The sequence below is a fragment of the Euprymna scolopes genome, chromosome 14, assembly GCF_053919585.1.
Source record: "Euprymna scolopes isolate OS-2025 chromosome 14, ASM5391958v1, whole genome shotgun sequence".
In the NCBI taxonomy this organism is placed as follows: domain Eukaryota; kingdom Metazoa; phylum Mollusca; class Cephalopoda; order Sepiida; family Sepiolidae; genus Euprymna; species Euprymna scolopes.
Window position 1 is genome coordinate 32,740,924 of NC_136495.1, and position 21,006 is coordinate 32,761,929.

At 33.7% G+C, this 21,006-nt stretch overlaps 1 protein-coding gene across 1 annotated transcript; it reads left to right on the forward strand.

Moving 5' to 3' along the window:
- Positions 1-2,970: 2,970 nt before the first annotated feature.
- Positions 2,971-20,364, forward strand: LOC145293353 (uncharacterized). The gene is made up of 5 exons (XM_080139994.1): positions 2,971-3,187; positions 5,737-5,844; positions 10,323-10,546; positions 14,027-14,108; positions 19,126-20,364. The coding sequence occupies exons 1-5, from the start codon at positions 3,142-3,144 to the stop codon at positions 20,064-20,066; spliced, it is 1,401 nt and encodes a 466-aa protein (XP_079996120.1). The 5' UTR covers positions 2,971-3,141; the 3' UTR covers positions 20,067-20,364.
- Positions 20,365-21,006: the final 642 nt, after the last annotated feature.

Consider the following 21,006-nt stretch of genomic DNA (forward strand, 5'->3'; position numbering starts at 1 on the left):
CAGTTAAAAATACATAATATACTTTGTTATTTTCTTTAATTTAATCCCTTTTTTAGAATTTATTAGACAAAATTTAACTTTTATTTTACCGTGCCAATAAATATAATCATCACTGTGTATATATATATATATATATATATATATATATATATATATATATATATATATATATATATATATAATATAAAGTTGAACGTCTGTGTGTTTGTCTGGTCACGAATAGAATCCTATATGGTTGACTATTATAGAAAACTGAAGATGTATCGAGGCACAGGAATGGGTATGTTTGATCTGGCATAATGATGATTCATTAAAATTGTGGGGTCTGCGTTCGCGCCTGGTCCACAAAGTATGAAAAAAAAATTTAAAAATTAAAAAAAAAAACGTTTACAAGTGTTTTTGATATAGATGTACATAATAATACTTTGATAAGTATGTTTTAACTTAAATAGGGATGGTATGATAAAATTGTGGTGTCTGCGTTCGCGCCTAGCCTCCATAGAATAGAAATAGGCACAAACTTTCATAAAGACTTTTCATATCTATCTGCGTAAGTATACTTTGATAATTATGTTTCAGTTTGAGGAAATATGGTATAATAAAATTATGGGGTGTTCGTTCACGCCTGAGCTCCATAGAATGGAAATATGTCACAAAGTTTAACAACGTTTTTTAATATAGATCCACAGAATATTGTGATAAGTGTTTCAGTGTGAACAGGTATGGTATAACAAATTATGGGGTTTATCTATTTTTACTTTAATCATATTTTGCATTGGTTTTGATACCTCCAAATTTGAAGCTTTCTCTTTACAATCCTTCCTTTTCATAACCTATCATACTTTCATAAATCAGAGTCCATTTTCTCTAGGCTGTTTTTGAACCCAGTCAACGACGGGTACTTTTGCTAGTATATATATATATATATATATATATATATATATACTAGCAAAAGTACCCGTCGTTGACTGGGTTCAAAAACATAGTATATATATATATATATATATATATATATATATATATATATATATAATCATAAAACTCAAATGACCTTGTAACGAGTGATGTAACCCACTTTCCGGTTTACGACATCCGGTTTTGCATGCGCGCATAAACATTTACCCATAACAACGTAAACAAATAAACACAACTCGCTTCTTTTGCAGATTTTGACCTCCGCACTGAAATATTAACGTTATTATTTCGAAATAATTATTTAACATGGGAAGAGTTGGGGTGTTTAGCAACTATTCTTTATTGCAACTATACTGTCGCTATTTTCTTACAACTAAACAACTTTAACCCGTTGACAAACATAAGGACAATTGTAGTAAAGCCACTACTACTACTACTACTACTACTGCTACTGCTGCTACTACTACTACTACTACTCTCTATCCGCCCCTTTTTTTCCTTCCTTTCTTCTTTTTTTGTTTACATTTCTAGATACAAAATAGTTGTGTGAGAGCGGTGAATTTGTTGACACACACATACTAATCTGTTTCAATATTAGTTTTATTTTATTTTATTTATTTAGGCTTTATTTTTTTGCTTCAGGTTTTATTAATTATTTTTTTTAACGTTTCTATAACTTGGTTGAAGGATTCCAATATGGGTTTTTCATTCTTAGTTTTCTAATCGGTGTGCGTTTTTGCTGCTAAATGACTTTCGTCGGCGTTCGATTCGTAGGAAAATCATGTTTAATTTTCGATTTTTGAGCGATTATTCGGAAAAATAGGTAACTTTACACGAATAGGGAGGATTTTTTTTTCATGTTTGAGTGATCCGTCCGTGATTTTTCATTTTAATATACTTTCATAGAAATGTTTCTGTTATGTCAAACCCCCCCCCCCCAAAAAAAAAAAAACAAAAAAAAACTATTTTCTTTACGTCACAAGTATCACGCTCATGCATATTGGTTGGTTGGTTATTGTTTTACGGCATATCAACCCTTTTCAGGTTATTTAATGCCGAATCCAAAGATTTTGAAGTAAGATTTTTTTGATATAATATTTGTTGTTTCCAAGCCAGTTTCTATTTAACCCATAGTTGGGACCCTAATAGGTACTACCACTCCGGGTCAGAGTGGACCTGGGAGCAATGGCAATTAAAGGGTGGCTCCACACTCCCAAAAGCCCGCAAGTTGGGGCCTCATCACTGGATATAGTTTAAGGTCATATCCAGGGCCACTCATGCATTAATTCCATAGCTAATATAACATACTGATTCAACGAGTCACGGGTAGTCTCTCTCTCTCTCTCTCTCTCTCTCTCTCTCTCTCTCTCTGTATATATATATATATATATATATATATATATATATATATATATATATATATATATATATATATGCAGTCTCGTATGAGAACAGCGTTGGGCACGAAGCAAAGAAAGTAAAAGAAATAACAAAAGTGAAATATTGCAAGAATTTTCAATCATAATATTTAGCAATATAATGTATTCCACCAGACTGGTAATGTAGTGTAACGTTCTCATATTTACGAGATATACCTCCTTTTCAAGAGGAAGAAAATATGTGCAACTACTCGGTGGAAGTGTTCATATTCGGAAAGATACATCTGAAGACTTGCCAAAAACAAATGTCGTTTTCTGACGTATATGTATCTGATAAAAAACGACATTATTTTTGCACCAACCGTATAACATGTGCAAATGACACCCAAGATGAGAGCACTAGTCTGAATAACCAAACTAATAAATAGATCATTACGGATTCATATTAGCTTTTAATTTTGATTTGTACTTATGTGATTAGCTTTTGTGCGATTTATGGCGACATGTGTATTAACTAAAGAGTATCATTTCATGTTTATTTGTAGTCATTAAACGATAACCAAGTAAGCAAATAAGATTACCTGTTAATTGATCTTTACGCTTTTTCATTTTTTTTATTTTTATCAGGTTATCATTTATTTCCCTTTTATGACCTTACTCTATTTTTCATAAAAGTGAAAGAGTTTTTTTTTTTTGTAATCTTTATCTGCAGCCGCGAATAAACACAGCCAAATGATAACATTTAATGGTGTTTACTTTTTAAACCAAACTGTTTTATTTCTTCGAAAATCGTTAAAAATTGACTCGCCTGTGCTGACTAAAAAAAAAAAAAATTTTTTTAAAGAACATGCACTTTGGATACAGCGTACTCTTCTTGGCACTGGTTACCGGTTGTAAGTAAATAATTAGTTATTTTCGTTGAATATTTGCATTTAATCGTCAGTGGGTGTCGTCCAAACAACAGTGTGATTGCGCTACCTGCAATTTTCCTCTTCTTAAATAGTTCAAGTCGCATCTTTCCGACTCTTTCTTGATCGTTCTTGTTTTTGTACTTATTCGTCCTTGTGCTTGTTCATCATCATCATCATCATCATCATCATCATCATCATCATCATCATCATCATCATTCTTTTTCTTCTCTCTCTCTTTTTAAAGACATTCATCCCTGGACAATTATTTTTATATGGGTTACATTTCTCCATACCCGCGTTTGATTCGTCAATCCAAACTATCCGCTAACTGTTTTCCAATACCCCCAGTATTAATCCAAAACCCCCATAAATAACCAAGCACCATAAATGAATATTTGAAGATATACAGAGTTTAAATCATATATATATATATATATATATATATATATATATATATATATATATATATATATATAGTAAGTTATAAAATGTATATGGCGATTAAGCTACACTGAATATTCCGCGGTTCTTCAGGCTTACGCGCATAAGCCTGAAGAACCCTAGAGTGGATGAAACGCGGAATATTCAGTGTAGCTTAATCGCCATATATATTTTATAACTTACTAACTAGCTCTTCCTACGTATTGAGCACTTTTGAAGTAAATACTTAAAGTTTACGCATACATCTATACTATATTAATTTTATGTGAGTAAATTAAGTAGTTATATATATATATATATATATATATATATATATATATATATATATATATATATATATATATATTAATCAAAATGTCCGGATTCGGCATTAAATGATCCTAAAACAGTTGACATGCCATAAAACAAAACCACCAAACAATTAAAGCTTTCTGTTGGTCATCTATCTCTGTTAAAATTACTTTTCTTAGATTCTTTGACGATATCCTTTGGAGATAACCGGACCAATTTCAGATAATTTACTCCACATCGATGACTCCCCATTGGCGAATTTATTTTTACAATCATAGATCTGTCAGTTCTTTTCATACAAACCATAGAATTGGGATTCATAATTCATGTCTAAGATGCATAGAGAAGAAAATGCACTCAATATACCTATGTCTTCTTATATTTTTGTACTTCTCACCCAAAACTTCTGTCACCGAGCTGAAAGCCACCAATGCTGATTCAATGCTGTAATTTACCCCCACCACTCACAGCACACTGAAGTATCTAGGACATCTTCAAGATATTTAACATTGCAACAAAAATTGAACATTTACTTTGGCTTTACTTTTGTAAGTGACACTCTTCTGGAGGTTGCGAATTACGTATGACTTCTACGCGGTCATGACTGACGGAAGAGAGCATGCTACGCCTGTGGATAAATAAAGGATTCCCGAGTTTGACAAAAAGTTCCTGAGTTTGACAGAAAAATTCCAGAGTTCGACAAGATATACCTGAAGAAGATGGGAGGTTACAACGGCTGAAACGTTGTTAAAATAATACTCAAGATAAGAACAGCAATTAAAATAATCTAAATAATACGTTGGAATTCACGTTAGGGCTTGTGTTCTTTGATAGAAACGCTGGTTGAGTTTGAATAAAATTGATACGTATTAGATAGGTTTGAAGCCAAAACAACGCATTATTATAAAATAAACAGATATTTATTATGTTTTAAATTTATATTGAAATTTATAAATTTATTTTGAAGATATACTTCATCATCAGTATGTCTTTCTTTCTTTTTTTTGCCATGTCGTTGGAGCATAGAATCAGTAGAAGTCCGTTTGTTGTATCTTCGAAATATAGTTATTAATTTCAATATAAATTTCAAACAAAATAAATATCTGTTTATTTTGTAATACTGTATTGTTTTGGCTTCAAACGTATCTAATACGTATTTATTTTATTTTATTCCAACTCAACCAGCGCTTCTATCAAGGAACAGAAAGTCTAACGTGAATTCCGCGTGACCAACGCACCTTTCCGACAACCAAGAATGTGTCCACACACACACACACACACACACACACACACACACACACACACACACACACACACACACACACACACACACACACACACACACATTTTTCACCTACAGCCGTTTGTGTTTCATAATTATTAACTCATCAATGTGGGAAATGACAATCATTGCCAGTCAGCTTCAAATTCAGCCACAAAGTTATCCTTGACTCTTCAGGCTGGTATTCTACCTTCAGGCTACCAGACATTAACACAGGAATTGAGGGAAATTAAGTACCCATAAATACCATGTCAATGAGCATGAAAAGTAAGCTGTTAGAGAGTATTCAACAACAGGAAGTTGGAATGTTATGATTCCCTAACAGTGACTTAACTTTATTTTCCTAAAGTTTATTTTTATATGATGATATTTTAAAATTAATAATAATTATACTAGTGTTTTATGCTTAAGCAATTATCAGTGTAGGAAGTAACAATTAATAACAGTTAGGAGATTCGAACTCAGACATTTGCATTTTAAAATGTTATGATTTGATATTGTCTTTATTCTATTGCAGACCAGTGCGAAGAATTTTGCAGCTTCGCTTCTGATCTCTGCAGTTGGCATAATATTCACCCATGCAAATTCAAACACATCACGAATACACCGCTCGCCGGAGAAACAGGTCAGTTGAAATTTTACCGTTTTATTCACTTACTAGCTAGACGCTCGGTCGTACAACACGGCCCATGGTTTATCATATTTGTATTTTAACATGTAATTATCTGAATCCATAAAAAAGAAAAATAAATAAGACGGACATTAAATTTTAAAAGTGAGAAAAAAAACAGCTTTATTTATTGATGGACTCTAAGTGGAAAGTGTTCGTTTTAGTAGTGGAGGAGAATGTTCGTGGATGTATGAAAGAAATGTCAGCGTGGAGAGAAATCAACAAAATGAGAATGTTCATTTGGTTTGTACTTATTAGTTTAGGTGTGAATCAAGCAACGGTTAGTAAATGAAGGTGCGAGCAAAGTTGGCTTCAGTTCACTTCGGTGTTTTCTTTCTTCGTTTCTTCTTCACATCGCTTAAGGTTTGGTAAGAGAATCCACCCGTACGTTTACTGACGTAGCGAGACGCATTCTCCTCCTCTCGAATCCTCCTGCAAGTTCGTAAAATCTTGGATTTTTATATTTTTCCGCGGGCTCCCAGCAGTGATGGAAATCGACGTTTTAAACGCGCCAAAGCTTCCTATTGGTTCGCAATCATTTTTTAAATTATCATTGTTCTTTTATTTTCAACCAGAAGCCCTGCGTCGAGCTGGTGCGTACAAGACGTCTTTTTATTCAGTCTCTGACTGTGGATGTGTCAACATCCGCTTCGCAGCCAACTCTCATCAATCCCACAATGCAAAATCTGGTGTCGACGATGCCAGTCAATATTTTTATAAAGATTTTATAATTTTATTAAAAAAAATAAGAAAAACAACATGAAAATATACCAATTCAATTATTGTTTGGTTAATTATTTTCTAAATATTTTTGTAATGAGTAAGACTTAAAAAATTAAAGTTATTTTTTAAAATTAATATAAATAATATGAAAATATTATCTCATTGTTGACGACTGAGTGTTATTGTCTGTTTTGGTGTTGTGTCTTAAATAAACACGGTTATTTTTAAGTTTTTTTTTTAAATTAAGATAAACAATATGAAAATATAATCTTGTTGACGACTGAGTGTCATTGTCTGTTTTTGTACTGTGTTTGAAATAACACGGTTCGAAGTATTTTATGGTTATAACACTTTAACTGTTTTTAAGAAAAATTATGTTAATAAATTAATTAATATATTTTTTTAGAAAATATTATAATTAACGAGTCCTTCCTTTGTTTACTTTAAACAATTTAGCTCAAGTTTAACCATTAAAACATTTTGGAAATTACCGTATTTTAATTACATTTTCTCCTTTTAATACTGAACCCGCTGGACTACCTCGTGTGGTTATACGTTGAGAATATCACCAACATGACCTCTCAAAAAAACAAAGCCAATCTGATTGCTGCCATTCGCTGAATATTCGCCGAACTCTTGTCAGTACTTGTGGAAAAGACATACTCCTAGTTTCTGACCCGTATCGAAGCCGTGATTAAGGCTGAAGGCGGCTACTTTGAATTGATTTTTTCAATAAAAGTTTTAAAATAAAGCTATAGGGCGACACATTTATTGTTCTACCCTGTAGTGTTTGTTTTTGGTGAGAAACTAATATTATTTCCTGGGGCATAGAATTTGAAATCTAATGAGAGTTATTCCCCTTTATCCGTCAGATTCGCTTTGCAAATAAATAGAATTAGAATATACCTTTTTGTTTGGGAATAGAGTATTTATTTTCCTTTGATCTTAGGAGAGTTCCACTATTATTATTCGAGTTGAGTCTACAATCATAGATGGTCATTTTTTTCGAAAATTATCGGATGATCCGGATCGCTCATAAAATATGAAAAGGATGTTTTCTTTAGATTGAGATCAAATTTATCAGGTTTAAAAAGCCAATATTAGTCTACGATAAAAGAGTATCAACATAAAAGGGAATTTCATCTAATCAGAGATTATTACTTCCAAACCAAAGGTTTTTATGATATAAACACAGATTACTACTACTACTACTACTAATGTAAGTAATGTAATATACGGCACAATCACGTTGACACACCGGTTCTCGCCAGATCATCAAAGTTAAGCAATGATGAGCCTGACCTGTATCAGATGGGTGACCATTTGGGAAGGCTAGACGCTGAATGTACTGCGTCGAGTCGTAGAAATTTCCAGGTTGGTATCTGGGGACACGTTTAACTCACGGGGAGAGATACCCCCCCCCCCGAATCAAGACGAGAAACTACCGTCTTTACTGGTCTTCCTGAGATTATTCATGGCTCTATAATTTGGAGAGCCGTGGTCACCGACGCTGTAAAAATAGCAGGATCTCTGTATGCATGCAATGCAAGTAGTTCAGAACAGAAATTATATGCCTTGAAAGTAATATAGTTTCATATTTGAAATAGGTGAGGAGAGGTAAAAAAATAGAGGGTAGGAAAGAAATTAGAAAATATTTAGATTGAAGAAAAATAGCATCGCCCTTATATAATCCTTCTCTCTTATTCTATATCGCCCTTAAAAAAGTTCTTATATCTCATTAAAATATAGTCCTACTAAATCAGTAACCTGACAGAGTCAATAGACCCTATTGAAATTGTAAGGAATATCATTCCTTGTCTAATATTTATTGTGTATTATAGATATTCTAGTTCAAATAATTAATTAATTTTGGTAGGCATTGTGTCAGGGGCATTTTTTGGCCATGGAACAGCATAATTTAGTAGTATTGGTAATAGTAGTGGATGCTGAGGGTTAAGAATTTTGTATCATGCTTAAGTTTTAAACTTCTAAACCAATCGAATATAACACGATCAGTCGGTCACTGGTGTGTGACCGACACACGTGTTACACTAAATGTCTTAGAAACGGTTCCATGATGATGTGACGGTGGGTTAGTCATTAGGACATAAGTATCAAGAGGAAAAACATACCTGAGATGTTGGATGTAAGTGTGTGGCTACTTCATTCTCCCAAGATCACTCTGGTGGCATTTTGGCTGGGATCTTCTTCCTTCGTCTTCAGGCCGCTTCAATCGACTTAAGACATTTATGGCAGACACAAAAACACACAACACAGGTCACAATTTATGTGAGAAATATAATTAACTATTTATTTCATAAAATGTGCACAATATATATATTACAATATTGACATGTAATTTACGGAACACACAATTGATTTTCACCATTACTTTGTTAAAACTAACTAACCTAACTTGAGAGAGGGAGTGCTTCGCCTTCTCTCATTTACAGAGGGACAGAAAATACGTGCTCACCTCATGGCGGTCCGGACAGAAGGAGATCGATAAAAGAAAGGGAATTATGGGGTGGCATTTTTCTGTGTATCCCTCCGCCTACAGCCAAATTACCACTTGACCATGCAAGGGGAGGGTGTGTTAACAACTACCACAACCGGGGTACTATGATATAGTACCACACGAATACCTGACTGAGAGAAGCCCAAGTGGGTATTTACTTTTATTGTTAAGAGTTGGAATTATTCAATCAACAATAATTTAACCTACATTACCTATAACCAACCGTATTGGTTAAATTAATCTTATCGAGAATCAATAAAACCTTGTTGGTATTCTTTCGGATTCGTCACCGTAATGTGTTAAGGTAACATGGAGATGATGTACTTTAAATGCCTGATAGTTTTTCAACTTTGCAGTTCTTTCGACTTTCCTCACAAAAGTGTTTATAATGTCAATAATATAGGTGTCTTAGGGGGGATTGGAATAATTTTAGTTGGTAGAGAAATGAATCCTTTATGGAACATAGCTATCGGTGTTTAATAAAGCTAAACAAGCAATAACTTTTATAAAAGTCTAAAGGTTAAAAGTAAGACAAGATAACAGCAAGAGAAAGCATAAGTATAGTTACCAGGTGTTCAAAAATAGTGCAGATATAAAATTAGCTAAATGGTAAAAGTAATAGTCTAACAGAGCGCGTGTGGGCGCGTGAGAAAGTATCAGCAGCAACCGAAGGATAGCTGGCAAGCGAATTTTTTTTTACACGGTGGTCACCACTTATCAAGGCTTGGAAGCCACTCAGGGATAAGGGTTATTGCAAGTACAGTACGTTAGTGTGGAGATTTAATGAAGTGTTCACTTAAGGGGCGGTTCATCAGGAATTTGTTTACGTTGTACTTAGCAGCAACAGTCATTAAAGCGCGTATGCATATTAGCATGTCATTTTAGTTTATCTTTAAGAATTTCATATCAATCCTACATTCACGCATTCATTCATTACACGAGAGCACGCGACTAATGGCTATCGGCCTTATTCCAAATAATAACACGCAAAAAAGAAACTTAATTTTTCTCATTGTTTTATCCGGTGCCGAGCAACGCTAGCGATACTAGTTAGGAAATAAAATAAAAATAGTGTAGTCTAGTTAACCGACCGAATCCTGCCCCACATTTCACAACAGGAAATGTAGTAAATCGTTATGTTGCACGTATTGTATAGTTACATATCAAGTTTTTTTGTTGCTTCATATTTCAGGTTATTTGATGTTATCGAAAAACACTTGCAAGAAAGCGGCCATCGCTTTTAAGCACATCCAATACATACATTCATTTCAAATGCGCTACTTTATCAATGGAACCGGCGATGCATATCTTACCGTCATCGCTGAATATGTGATGGCGGGCCCGCGACATGTTTGGAATTGCCGAAATGAAAAGGGACCAAACTGGAATAACGCACAGATAATTGTGAAAGATGGCGTAAGTATTATTCATTGCTATACACTAAAACTTGTAGTGGCCGTTGTAAAAATAAATAATGAAACTATAAATAAAATACAAGTGGTTAAACCAGGAATTAACTAAAAAACAAATCAGCAGTTATAAACGTAACAATTTTTTTATTTAGAAAAAAGATGTCTGTGTATTCAGTTTGATTCAGTTTTTTAAATTTTACTTCAGTGTAAAATCTGAGAAATCACGTTACTGGGACTAACATTTGAATTCACTATGATATGCATATGTATCCGTGTGTGCAAATAAAGTTCTCCTTTGCTTCTGAACGCTGAGTCAGTAAAAGAGTGAAGAAAATTAATTTTTCTCACCCATATGACTAGTTTATTATGTTTATAAATTATTATGGGTGGAATCCAAGTTTAGCGTTACAAATTCCAGAGAATTATTTGAGGATGGGCACTATTGCCAAACGAATTATTTTTCGCTAAATAGTATTTTTTGTTTAAAAAATCAACCATTGTAAGCGTAGAACAAAATATCGAAGCCGGTCATTTTGTTTACCTTATAGCCATCATGTAAATTGATTATAAAGTGATCAATCCTTTAATCTGATTGGTCCATTTTTTCTTAGAGAGTGATCTGCCCTTGGAGGTGGGCGGGGGTCCCTTTCTTTTAATTTATTTTACATTTGAACGGAATCAAATAAAATAATACAAACGAAAACATTATTAAACGTTTATTTTACATTTGTACAGAATAAAATAAATTTAAAGGATCACTTTATGAAGAAGGGGAGGCTGACATTTTTATTTTTCGATTTACATGATGGCGATAAGGTAAACGAAATAACCGGCTTCGATATTTTGTTCTACGCTTACAATGGTTAATTTTTTTCAAACAAGAAATTCTATTTAGCGCAAAATAATTCGTTTGACAATAGTGCCCATCCTCAAATAATTCTCTGGAATTTGTAACGCTAAACTTGGATTCCACCATTATTATGTATATAAGACAGGCACAATGAAGCTCCATTTCGGCATTGGAACAGAGGTTGGAGTTTTGCCGGCTGCTGAGTCTATTATGTTAGCAACTCTTTTTTTTAAAACCATATCTAGGATCGAGAGATTAGTGGCAGATGCACCAGCCCAGATGTGACAACAACATTTCATACATCGGCGAACAGTGGCTCTGTAGAGATACAGGATACTGTTAGGTGTGAGTGGTTTTCTAGTACGATAGAGGGAGCCCATTTTCCTAGCAACACCTTAGGCAATTATCTCAATGTATTTGTTCTATTTCATGTTTGTGAATGTTAATCCTAAGAGCTTGGCAATCAGTGATTGAGAAGGTTTCTAGCAATTATTAAAGGAAATAAGCTTAATCTTGGCGGCAGTGAACGTTACCATCCATTTACGGTCCCATTCCATTACAGACTGGATGTCTTCCTCTAGAGTTTTAACCACTTCCATAGATACGTATTCATTCATTTTCTCCTTAACTTATGTTATGAGTCTGTTATGGAGTGTCATCAGCAAATCTACCCATCTCAGAGACAATTTTATCAGGGAGGTCTTTTATGAATATCAGAAATAATAATGGGCCGAGGATTGACCTCTTTGGCACTTCTGCATTTATATCATGTTGTTCAAATGTACGATCATTACGGACAACCTTGAATTTTCTATTATCTAAGAAAGATTTCATTATGTTTAGTATGCGTCCAGTATTACCATATTATTTAATTTTGATGAGAAGACGATTGTGATAAACCCTGTCAAAGGCCTTCGATATGTCTAGGGCTACTGACCTAGCTTCCCCTGCCTTATTCAATGCATCGTATATGTGTTTCGAGATTACAGTTAGAATATCTGCAGTAGTTCGGGTTTGGCTAAATCCATACTGTTGGTCAAAAAGTTTATTATCTATGAGGTAGCGAACTTGTGCTTCATTAATCAAAAATTCAAAGATTTTGGCAAAGAGCGGGAGGAGGATTATGGGGCAATAATTTAGTGAGTGAGTTCTCTCGCCAGAATGTTTGTAAACTGGTACAACAGAAGCAATTTTCTAGGAGTTAGATTCAGTAAGGTATTTGTTAAAGAGTTGGAAGAGAACCATAGAATTTTTAAATGATATAGCAAGAATAAGATTGGGCCCACGTGTCTTCGAGGTGGCTAGTTTTTTTTAATGGTATCACGACCACGGGAAGGAGTGATTTTCAGATCATCGAGTGTGGCTTCAGTCTGCAAAGGGAAATTTTGCAGGGGATTGTTAGTTGGATCTAAAGAGAAATCGGAGCCAAACCGCCAAGCAGAGCAGATTTGCCTTTTCAGTTGCTGCGCAGAGAATCTCCAGGCTAGGGTAATTGTTGACCATTATTTACTACGTTGTTATAAATTTTTAAGACAGGCATTGGCCTTTCTTCATAATTTGGACTGATAATCTACTGGCATTTGTTGAATGTATGAACATCGCTAGATTGTTTTGGTTCACTTGAAAGAACGCGCAGGTTATGTTCTCACCAACGAGCGATCAAAAAACCGATTAGAATCAAAGGCGTTTTTATACATACATGGGAAATCTTCACACGTAATCTTTTATTCTCTGCATCGTCGCTGTTTTATGATCGTCGTTTCAAGAGTTGCCATACCGTCTAATTGTTGTTAGTCCCCTCGTCTGTTTAACTATACATATAATTAATCATGCATGAAAACAAAAGGATGGCCCTGCTGAATTCTTCAAGGTTTTATAAGAGAAAATTTATTTATGGAGAGAGAGAGGCTAATGACTAATTTTGAATTCTTTAAACTTCTAACTCACAAAATGGTGGACTCTCATTGGTAACATTCAACTCAGATTATTTCTACATCGTTTGTGTGTCCGTTCGCTTAACTTCCAGCAGAGGGACTAATTAGAAACCCTGTTTATCCCCCTTAAAAATGTGACGTCATTATATCCCCACATTGTTGTTTTGTCTAGTGAGTTTGAATCGTTGACCCCATACTTCCTCACGCTACCAGTCTCTGGATACAGTTCCGTTTCAGCTAGGTTATCCTGACCTGTACTAATGTGGCCCTTATCAAAATTCACACAAGCTATTTTAATCGCTTCTTACTTGTGTAGAGTATCTTCTGTGTAACAGTAAGTATTACTTGACAGACATCGCGAGATGAACTACTTAATCTTAGAAAGAGAAAGAACCAAGAAAATTGAAAAAAAAAACAAAAAACAAAAAAAAACAAAAAAAAAAACAAAAGAACAGGCATTAAACAAATAAAAAAAATATTGTTTTCTTTGATGAACGGTCTACCGCCGAAAAATTTGAGATTTAAAAAAATATTTGCATCAATTAAAAATTTCCTTCATTTACTTTTTACGTTGACCTGTGCATTCATTCCTACATTAACATATCGCTGACGCTTTGTTTTTATTTTCGTTCATTTAAGATATTTGACCATTAAGATGTCGGTGACGCTTTCTTTTTATTTATTTTGGTTTTCATTTCAGATATTTGACCAGTTGAATACGATCATCATCGAAGCTGTTGTCGATGGAGATGCCACCATCGCCATTGGAGATATTAAAAAATGTAAGATTTTTCGAAAAAACATATTTTTATTTCATATAGATTTTTATGATTAACACATCCACGATTATCTCCCTTTAATTGAACTCTTAAAGCAACTCTAATGATGTAAAGATGTTTATATGTCATGCTACATTAGCAGTAAAAATACTGGCGCCGTAATCACTAATATTATATAAAGGGAACATTGTGGGTATGTGTGAATTCGTTCATCATAGACTCTGAAACGGCTGGGGTGATATTTTATGAAATTTTACACCAAAGTTTGACCTAAGTTAATAGCTTATACAGCTTAACATCACAAGTGCATTTGAGAAGTTGTATTGCCGCACAAACAGAAAGACTCGGCATATAAAATCAACAGTGGGTTCTTTGATATGACAAGGGCCCATTCAAAATGTTTCTGTTGAGAGTACATTTGAACCATAACACTTGACTTATGCATTTAAAACTTTAATTCTGCCATTACCAACGCACAAGCAAAAAGGCCAGGCATATAAAATCGACAGTAAGTTTTTTTATATGACAGGGGCACGTCCGAAATGAATGCTTCTGTTTAGAGCACACTTGAAGCATGACACTTGACTTTTGCATTCTAAATTATAATTCAAACCATTATATATTAAATCACAAGAATTTTTCCGAGGATTTTAACAGCTCTCCGAGAGAAGTTGATGAATATAGAGGAATTTTACCTTCTTTAGAGTAATTATGCAGTAACCAGTATTATAATATATTATCCTATAGATTTTAACAAGAAATTATTTGTTGTCCTATTTTATAGGACAGTGGGATCTAACGAGTCCAAATTTCAGCAGTAGGTTCTTTACAGTGCAATATATTGTGAACTTAGGGTCTATCAATTTCAGAGTGGTGACATATATTTGAGTAACAAATCACGCTCCAAACGCACATGCACAGCCATCATCTCAATAACTGGCAAAAGTACATTAAGAATGGTGGTGACTATGTTTTGAGCGCAAAAGGTTGTTTGTATTAATAGGATCATTCCCGTTTTTGTTATTCTTCAACTTTCTTTTATAATTAAATCATTATGCATTATTTTTGGAACGGCCCTCGTATTTTTAGTCTTCAAAAATATCAATACATTTATTTTATATTAATTTGGTCTTACTTTTTTAAAAATATTTTTCTTTTAATTCGTTACGTGTTATTTTTAAAAACCTTTTTATATTACATTTATAAATAGCAACTAGGCTCAGTATTAATTAGTATAACTTTAATATATTTATTTCATATTATGTTAATACTTTTTTATTTATTTAGTTACTTCCTAAATATATATATATATATACAGTGATGATCATATTTATTGGCACGGTAAAATAAAAGTTAAATTTTGTCTAATAAATTCTAAAAAAGGGATTAAATTAAAGAAAATAACAAAGTATATTATGTATTTTTAACTGGCCTTTCCGATGCAGCAATCGGATTTTAGACAAAAATAAATAACAAAGGAACAACAAACATAATTGCAAAAAACCCTTGTTCAAAATTATTGGCACGGCTTTGCTTTTCTTTTAGTATCAGTATAATATCAATCAATTTCCGGTTTACGTGCTTTCTGAACTTTTTTATAGCCATATTATGCTTGTTTAACGCTAATTCAGTGAATAATTTTTTTCAGATAATTTTTAGATAGCGATTTATTTAAACTATTATAAGTGACTAAATTATAATTTTCAATCGCCATGGTTAAAACTAAGGAACACAGCGAAGACGTCAGGAAGCTTGTTGTAGCATGTCATACCAATGGGGAGGGCTATGATAAGATTTCAAAGAAGCTAAACCTTCCCAAATCCACTGTTAGAGCCATAATAAACAAGTTCAAATCGCAAGGCCACGTTATGAGTTTAGAGGGTAGAGGGAGAAAAAGGATTCTTTCCCCAAGAGATGAACGGAAAATTGTTCGACAAGTAAAACAAAACCCAAGGATCTCTGTTGGGGAGATTGTTGATGAACAGAGCACCTCTGGAGTGAATGTATCTCGACATACAGTTGGTAGAGTTTTGAAGAGAGCTGGTTTAAAAGCATGTCGTCCGAGAAAGACTCCCTTATTGAAGCCTATGCACCTGAAAGCAAGGCTAGCCTTTGCAAAACGTCATATTGATAAAGATGTTGCATTCTGGAAACGTGTTCTATGGACTGACGAAACGAAAATAGAGTTATTTGGCCATAATAAAGTGTCTTATATTTACAGAAAATCTGGCGAAGCTTTCCTGCCTAAGCACACCATACCCACAGTGAAGTACGGTGGAGGCAGTTTGATGTTTTGGGGATCCTTTGCTGCCTCTGGACCAGGGCGACTTGTTAAGGTCACAGGTAGCATAAAAAAGGAAGATTATGTTAAAATATTGGATGAAAACCTGAAAGACTCTGCTAAAGAGCTCTCACTTGGTCGTCGTTGGTGGTTCATGCAAGATAATGACCCAAAGCATTCGGCTAAACTGACTAAGAAATGGCTTGAGGACAATCATATTAATGTTTTGGAGTGGCCATCACAAAGCCCAGACCTTAATCCAATTGAAAATTTATGGAGAACATTAAAATTGAGGGTAATGCAAAGGAAGCCTAAGAATCTTATTCAATTGGAGGATTATTGTCAGGAAGAGTGGGCTAAAATTACTACTAAAGAGTGCAACAACTTGGTTGTAAACTATGAAAAGCGACTGAGGAAGGTAATCAAGGCCAAAGGCTATACAATTGATTATTAAATAAATCGTGCCACTAATTTTGAACAAGGGTTTTTTGCAATTATGTTTGTTGTTCCTTTGTTATTTATTTTTTCTAAAATCCGATTGCTGCATCGGAAAGGCCAGTTAAAAATACATAATATACTTTGTTATTTTCTTTAATTTAATCCCTTTTTTAGAATTTATTAGACAAAATTTAACTTTTATTTTACCGTGCCAATAAATATGATCATCACTGTATATATATATATATATATATATATATATATATATATATATATATATATATATATATATATATATATTTGCAATATTTGAATATTTTTGAAGCCGTGAAATAAAGGGGCTTAACTCTAACATTGGAAACATCGATGCCATCCTTAATGATTTAAACGCATAACTATAAATAATGTTAACGATCTTGGGTTCGGATAATTGATTATTATTATTATTATTATTATTATTATTATTATTATTATTATTATTATTATTATATTTTTTTTCTGATTTATTTAATTATTTTGTTCTTTCTTATTGTTTTGATTAACATTATATCATTGCATTAAAACATAAAAATACAAGCAAAACCCATGCCTATTTGTGTTTAACATTGCATTCCAATTAAGATTTATTACATGTGGAATAGCGTTTCTGAATTTTTGAGATGAGGATTGACCATTTTTATTATTAAAATTCTTCTGATTACTGTTCTCATCGTAAGAGTTATTTTCACAATGTTTTGATCGATGTAATACCTGTTATATTGTGGGTGGGAGATATTCAAAACAGTTATACTGTATTGAGAGGTAGGAAATATCGTTCTTATAATGGGATCCGATAAACGTATAAATTGTATGTTTGTTGTGTAGCCAGACGATATGATTCAACGTGTAAACTGAGTCATGTTGTATCACAGAGTTATCACACGGGTATATTTTACAGTTCATATTTACATAAGGTATGAATTTTTTTTATAAGAAGAAAAATATATACTTCGTACCTTTCTTCAAGAGTTCCTCCATCTTCACTGCTGAGCTTCGTGATGAAACAAGAAATAACCAACACCAACCAATTGAGATATCTGTTCTTCCTTCTTTTGTGAAACCACAGAACAACACTTTATATTTTTAAAATATAAATTTATTTCAGTTGTCTCAAATGGTCTTCACGAGTGTCTGCATTTCTTGTCTAAATGTTTGTTCTACAAAGCCTCGCTTCCTGGCTTCAAGTACGTCTATTCACTTACGTGATCAAACTCCAACTCTTGTCTGACTAAAACTTCCGACCTCTTGACCTCAGTTCCGTTACGTCATCATTCAAAAAGCACACGTCTCTAACATGTAACCTTTCCACGTCTGCCTGCCCAAGGTTATTTTGTTTATTTAACCTAATTTATGTAAACATCTTCAGCTAAAACCCATTGCTACACTTTATTCTATAAACAATAAATAATTCCCAATATAAACTATTTTAAGAATATCATTGAATAGATAGATAAATAGATAGATAGACAGATAGATCGATAATAGCTAATTAATTTTTAACACTGTTAATTACCCAACAATACCTACCTTTTTCAGGTATATCTTGTAAAACTCTGGAATCTTTCTCTCGAACTTGGGAATCTGCGCAGAATTTCGAATGAAATATTGTTTTTGATCCACAGGAGCAGCATGCTCTCGTTACGTCAGCCATGATTCGATAAAAGTCTTGAGTAATTTGCAGTTGTATTTTGAATGTCGCCCGCACTGAGGATTTAACCTTCAATCTCCAGGAGAGTGTAACTATCAAATGGATGTTATCAAGTATTTTATCCACTACGCTACGGGTCTACAAGTTTCAATCCTGAGTGCAGACAACATTCCAAATACAGTTGTGAATAACTTAGGATTGCTGCCTAGTCATGGCTGATGGAACGAAAACATGCTACCCTTGTAGATTTAATAAATGGTTCCGTTCAAAATTCCGTGCAGATTACCAAGTTTGATAAAAACATTTCCGAATTCGACAAGATACACCTGAAGAATGTCATAGGTTACATCGACAGAAACGCTGTGAAAATAAAACTGAAGATGAGCGCAGTAGTCCGAAGTATTTCAATAATACGAGGTGGAAATTTTTTCGATCTAAATTGTAACTAATATTATTGGCTTTTATTTTAACTTTGAAACGTTACGAATTAAATATCATAGTATAATAATACATAATGTTTACAAATATGTTTGTATTTCTATGCATAACAATGAAGACCGTTAAGCATCATAATCTCAAATATGTTTCTTTTCTTCATTCATTTATCACCACAGCAATAAACAACCAAAAGGAAACATCGTGTTCTGCGAGTCCTGCTTCAACGGAACTGGACGCCGAGCAAAGGATAACCAACAAAACACTGAAGACGGAAGAAGAGCTGTTACCAATTTTGAAAGTGCGAGGGTCACAGAAAAATCATAACATAAAAATTCACCCTCAAATCAGTACTCCGATAAATAGAATTTTGAACGGAAACACGCACAAGGCTATCAAACTTCCAGTTGACCCTTCCTCTCTATTGGTGACCCCAAAAATAAAACGAAAGCAGGTTATAAGAGATCCTGAGCAAGAAAAACGTCATGTCTCATCAAAACTTGATAGGGGGCCCGCACGCAAGCATAGCAATAAAAAGGAACCAGGTGTTAAACGACCGAGGACGTCTTTCCTAGTCCGTCCGACTGTGGATTCGCTGCATCGTGCTTCAGAAAACGGCCCCAAAAGAAAACCTTCCTTAACGATTTCAACTCCTATCATAATAAACAGATCGAAAATTAAATCATGGCATAAGGTCACGAGCATCACTAGACTTCCGACAGAACCATCTTCTCTGTTGACAACCAGAAAGCCGGACCAAACTGAGGACAAAAAAAGACCTTACCCCAAAAGACGTAATATCACATCCATTGTTGATAGTAAGACGCCGCCAAAACATATCAATAATATCAACCAATCGATACTTAAACATTCGTCGCTTTCTAACGTAAACGAAACGCTTATATATTCATTGCCCCCTGCTGAGACGGATTCAGAAAAGGAACTAACTTTACCTAATTCAGAGTTGAGGTGGTCAGTTGTCATTGGGGGTTCTCTGTTCGCGATGATGCTACTTATTATGATGTTTACATTCAGTATTATTTTGTATAAACGAAAGATAGATATACTGAACGTATACGAAGTGGATGGCAGAAGCCTTGTAAACAACCTTTATGGGTAATAAGTATTTTCGAAAAGAAACGCAAGCTAATTATGCTACTTATTGCAAAGAACATTACCCAATAATAAGCAATAAAAATTGGCGAGGCGGAATAAATTATCGATTTGTTAAATGCATTGCTATTTAATCTTGAAATCAAATGCTCGACTGATTTCATTTCATATATTAGATGATAAACAAATGTACATGCCCTCCAGGGTAAAATGAAATTATTAAAATAAAAAATAAGATATTATATAAAAATGAAAAAGAAATATGAGAGTGATTGAATGCATAATAAAATTTTTACTAATTATTATTATTATTATTATTATTATTATTATTGTTGTTGTTGTTGTTATTATTATTATTGTTATTGTTATTATTATTGTTGTTGTTGTTATTGTTATTGTTATTATTATTATTATTATTATTAATATTATTATTATTAATATTATTATTATTAATAATAATATTATTATTCACTAGGAGTTTTCACACAGGCTATCACCAAAGAATTCTCTTTGAGAACAACTTGTGGTTTTCCCTGGAGTCTGAGCGACAACAAGTCTTCCCAAATTTCCAGTAGTCTCCACTTCTTTCGATACCATTTGCAAATTAATTTATGTTATCACAACAACCGTTTACCACCGATTTCTCCTTGGTAGTAGCCGTTGGGTTTTACTGGAATTGGAGTGGTAATAAGCCCCCCCCCCCCTCAAGATCTCAGTCCTCCTCGCACTCATCCAGTTTGAGTCCTGGTTAGTGCTTTCTCTCTTTTATATTTCCATCCTCCTTGACCTTTGATTATTTGGTGCGGTGCCGGTCGTGCTGACGTCATATTTTTTCTTGGTGGGGGAAGGAAGGGAGAAAATGAAAGGGAAAGGGAATGGAAATACGCAACTTTTCACTTTTGATGTATCAGTTCCTTTGAATGTTTTTTTTTTGTTTCACTTCTGTT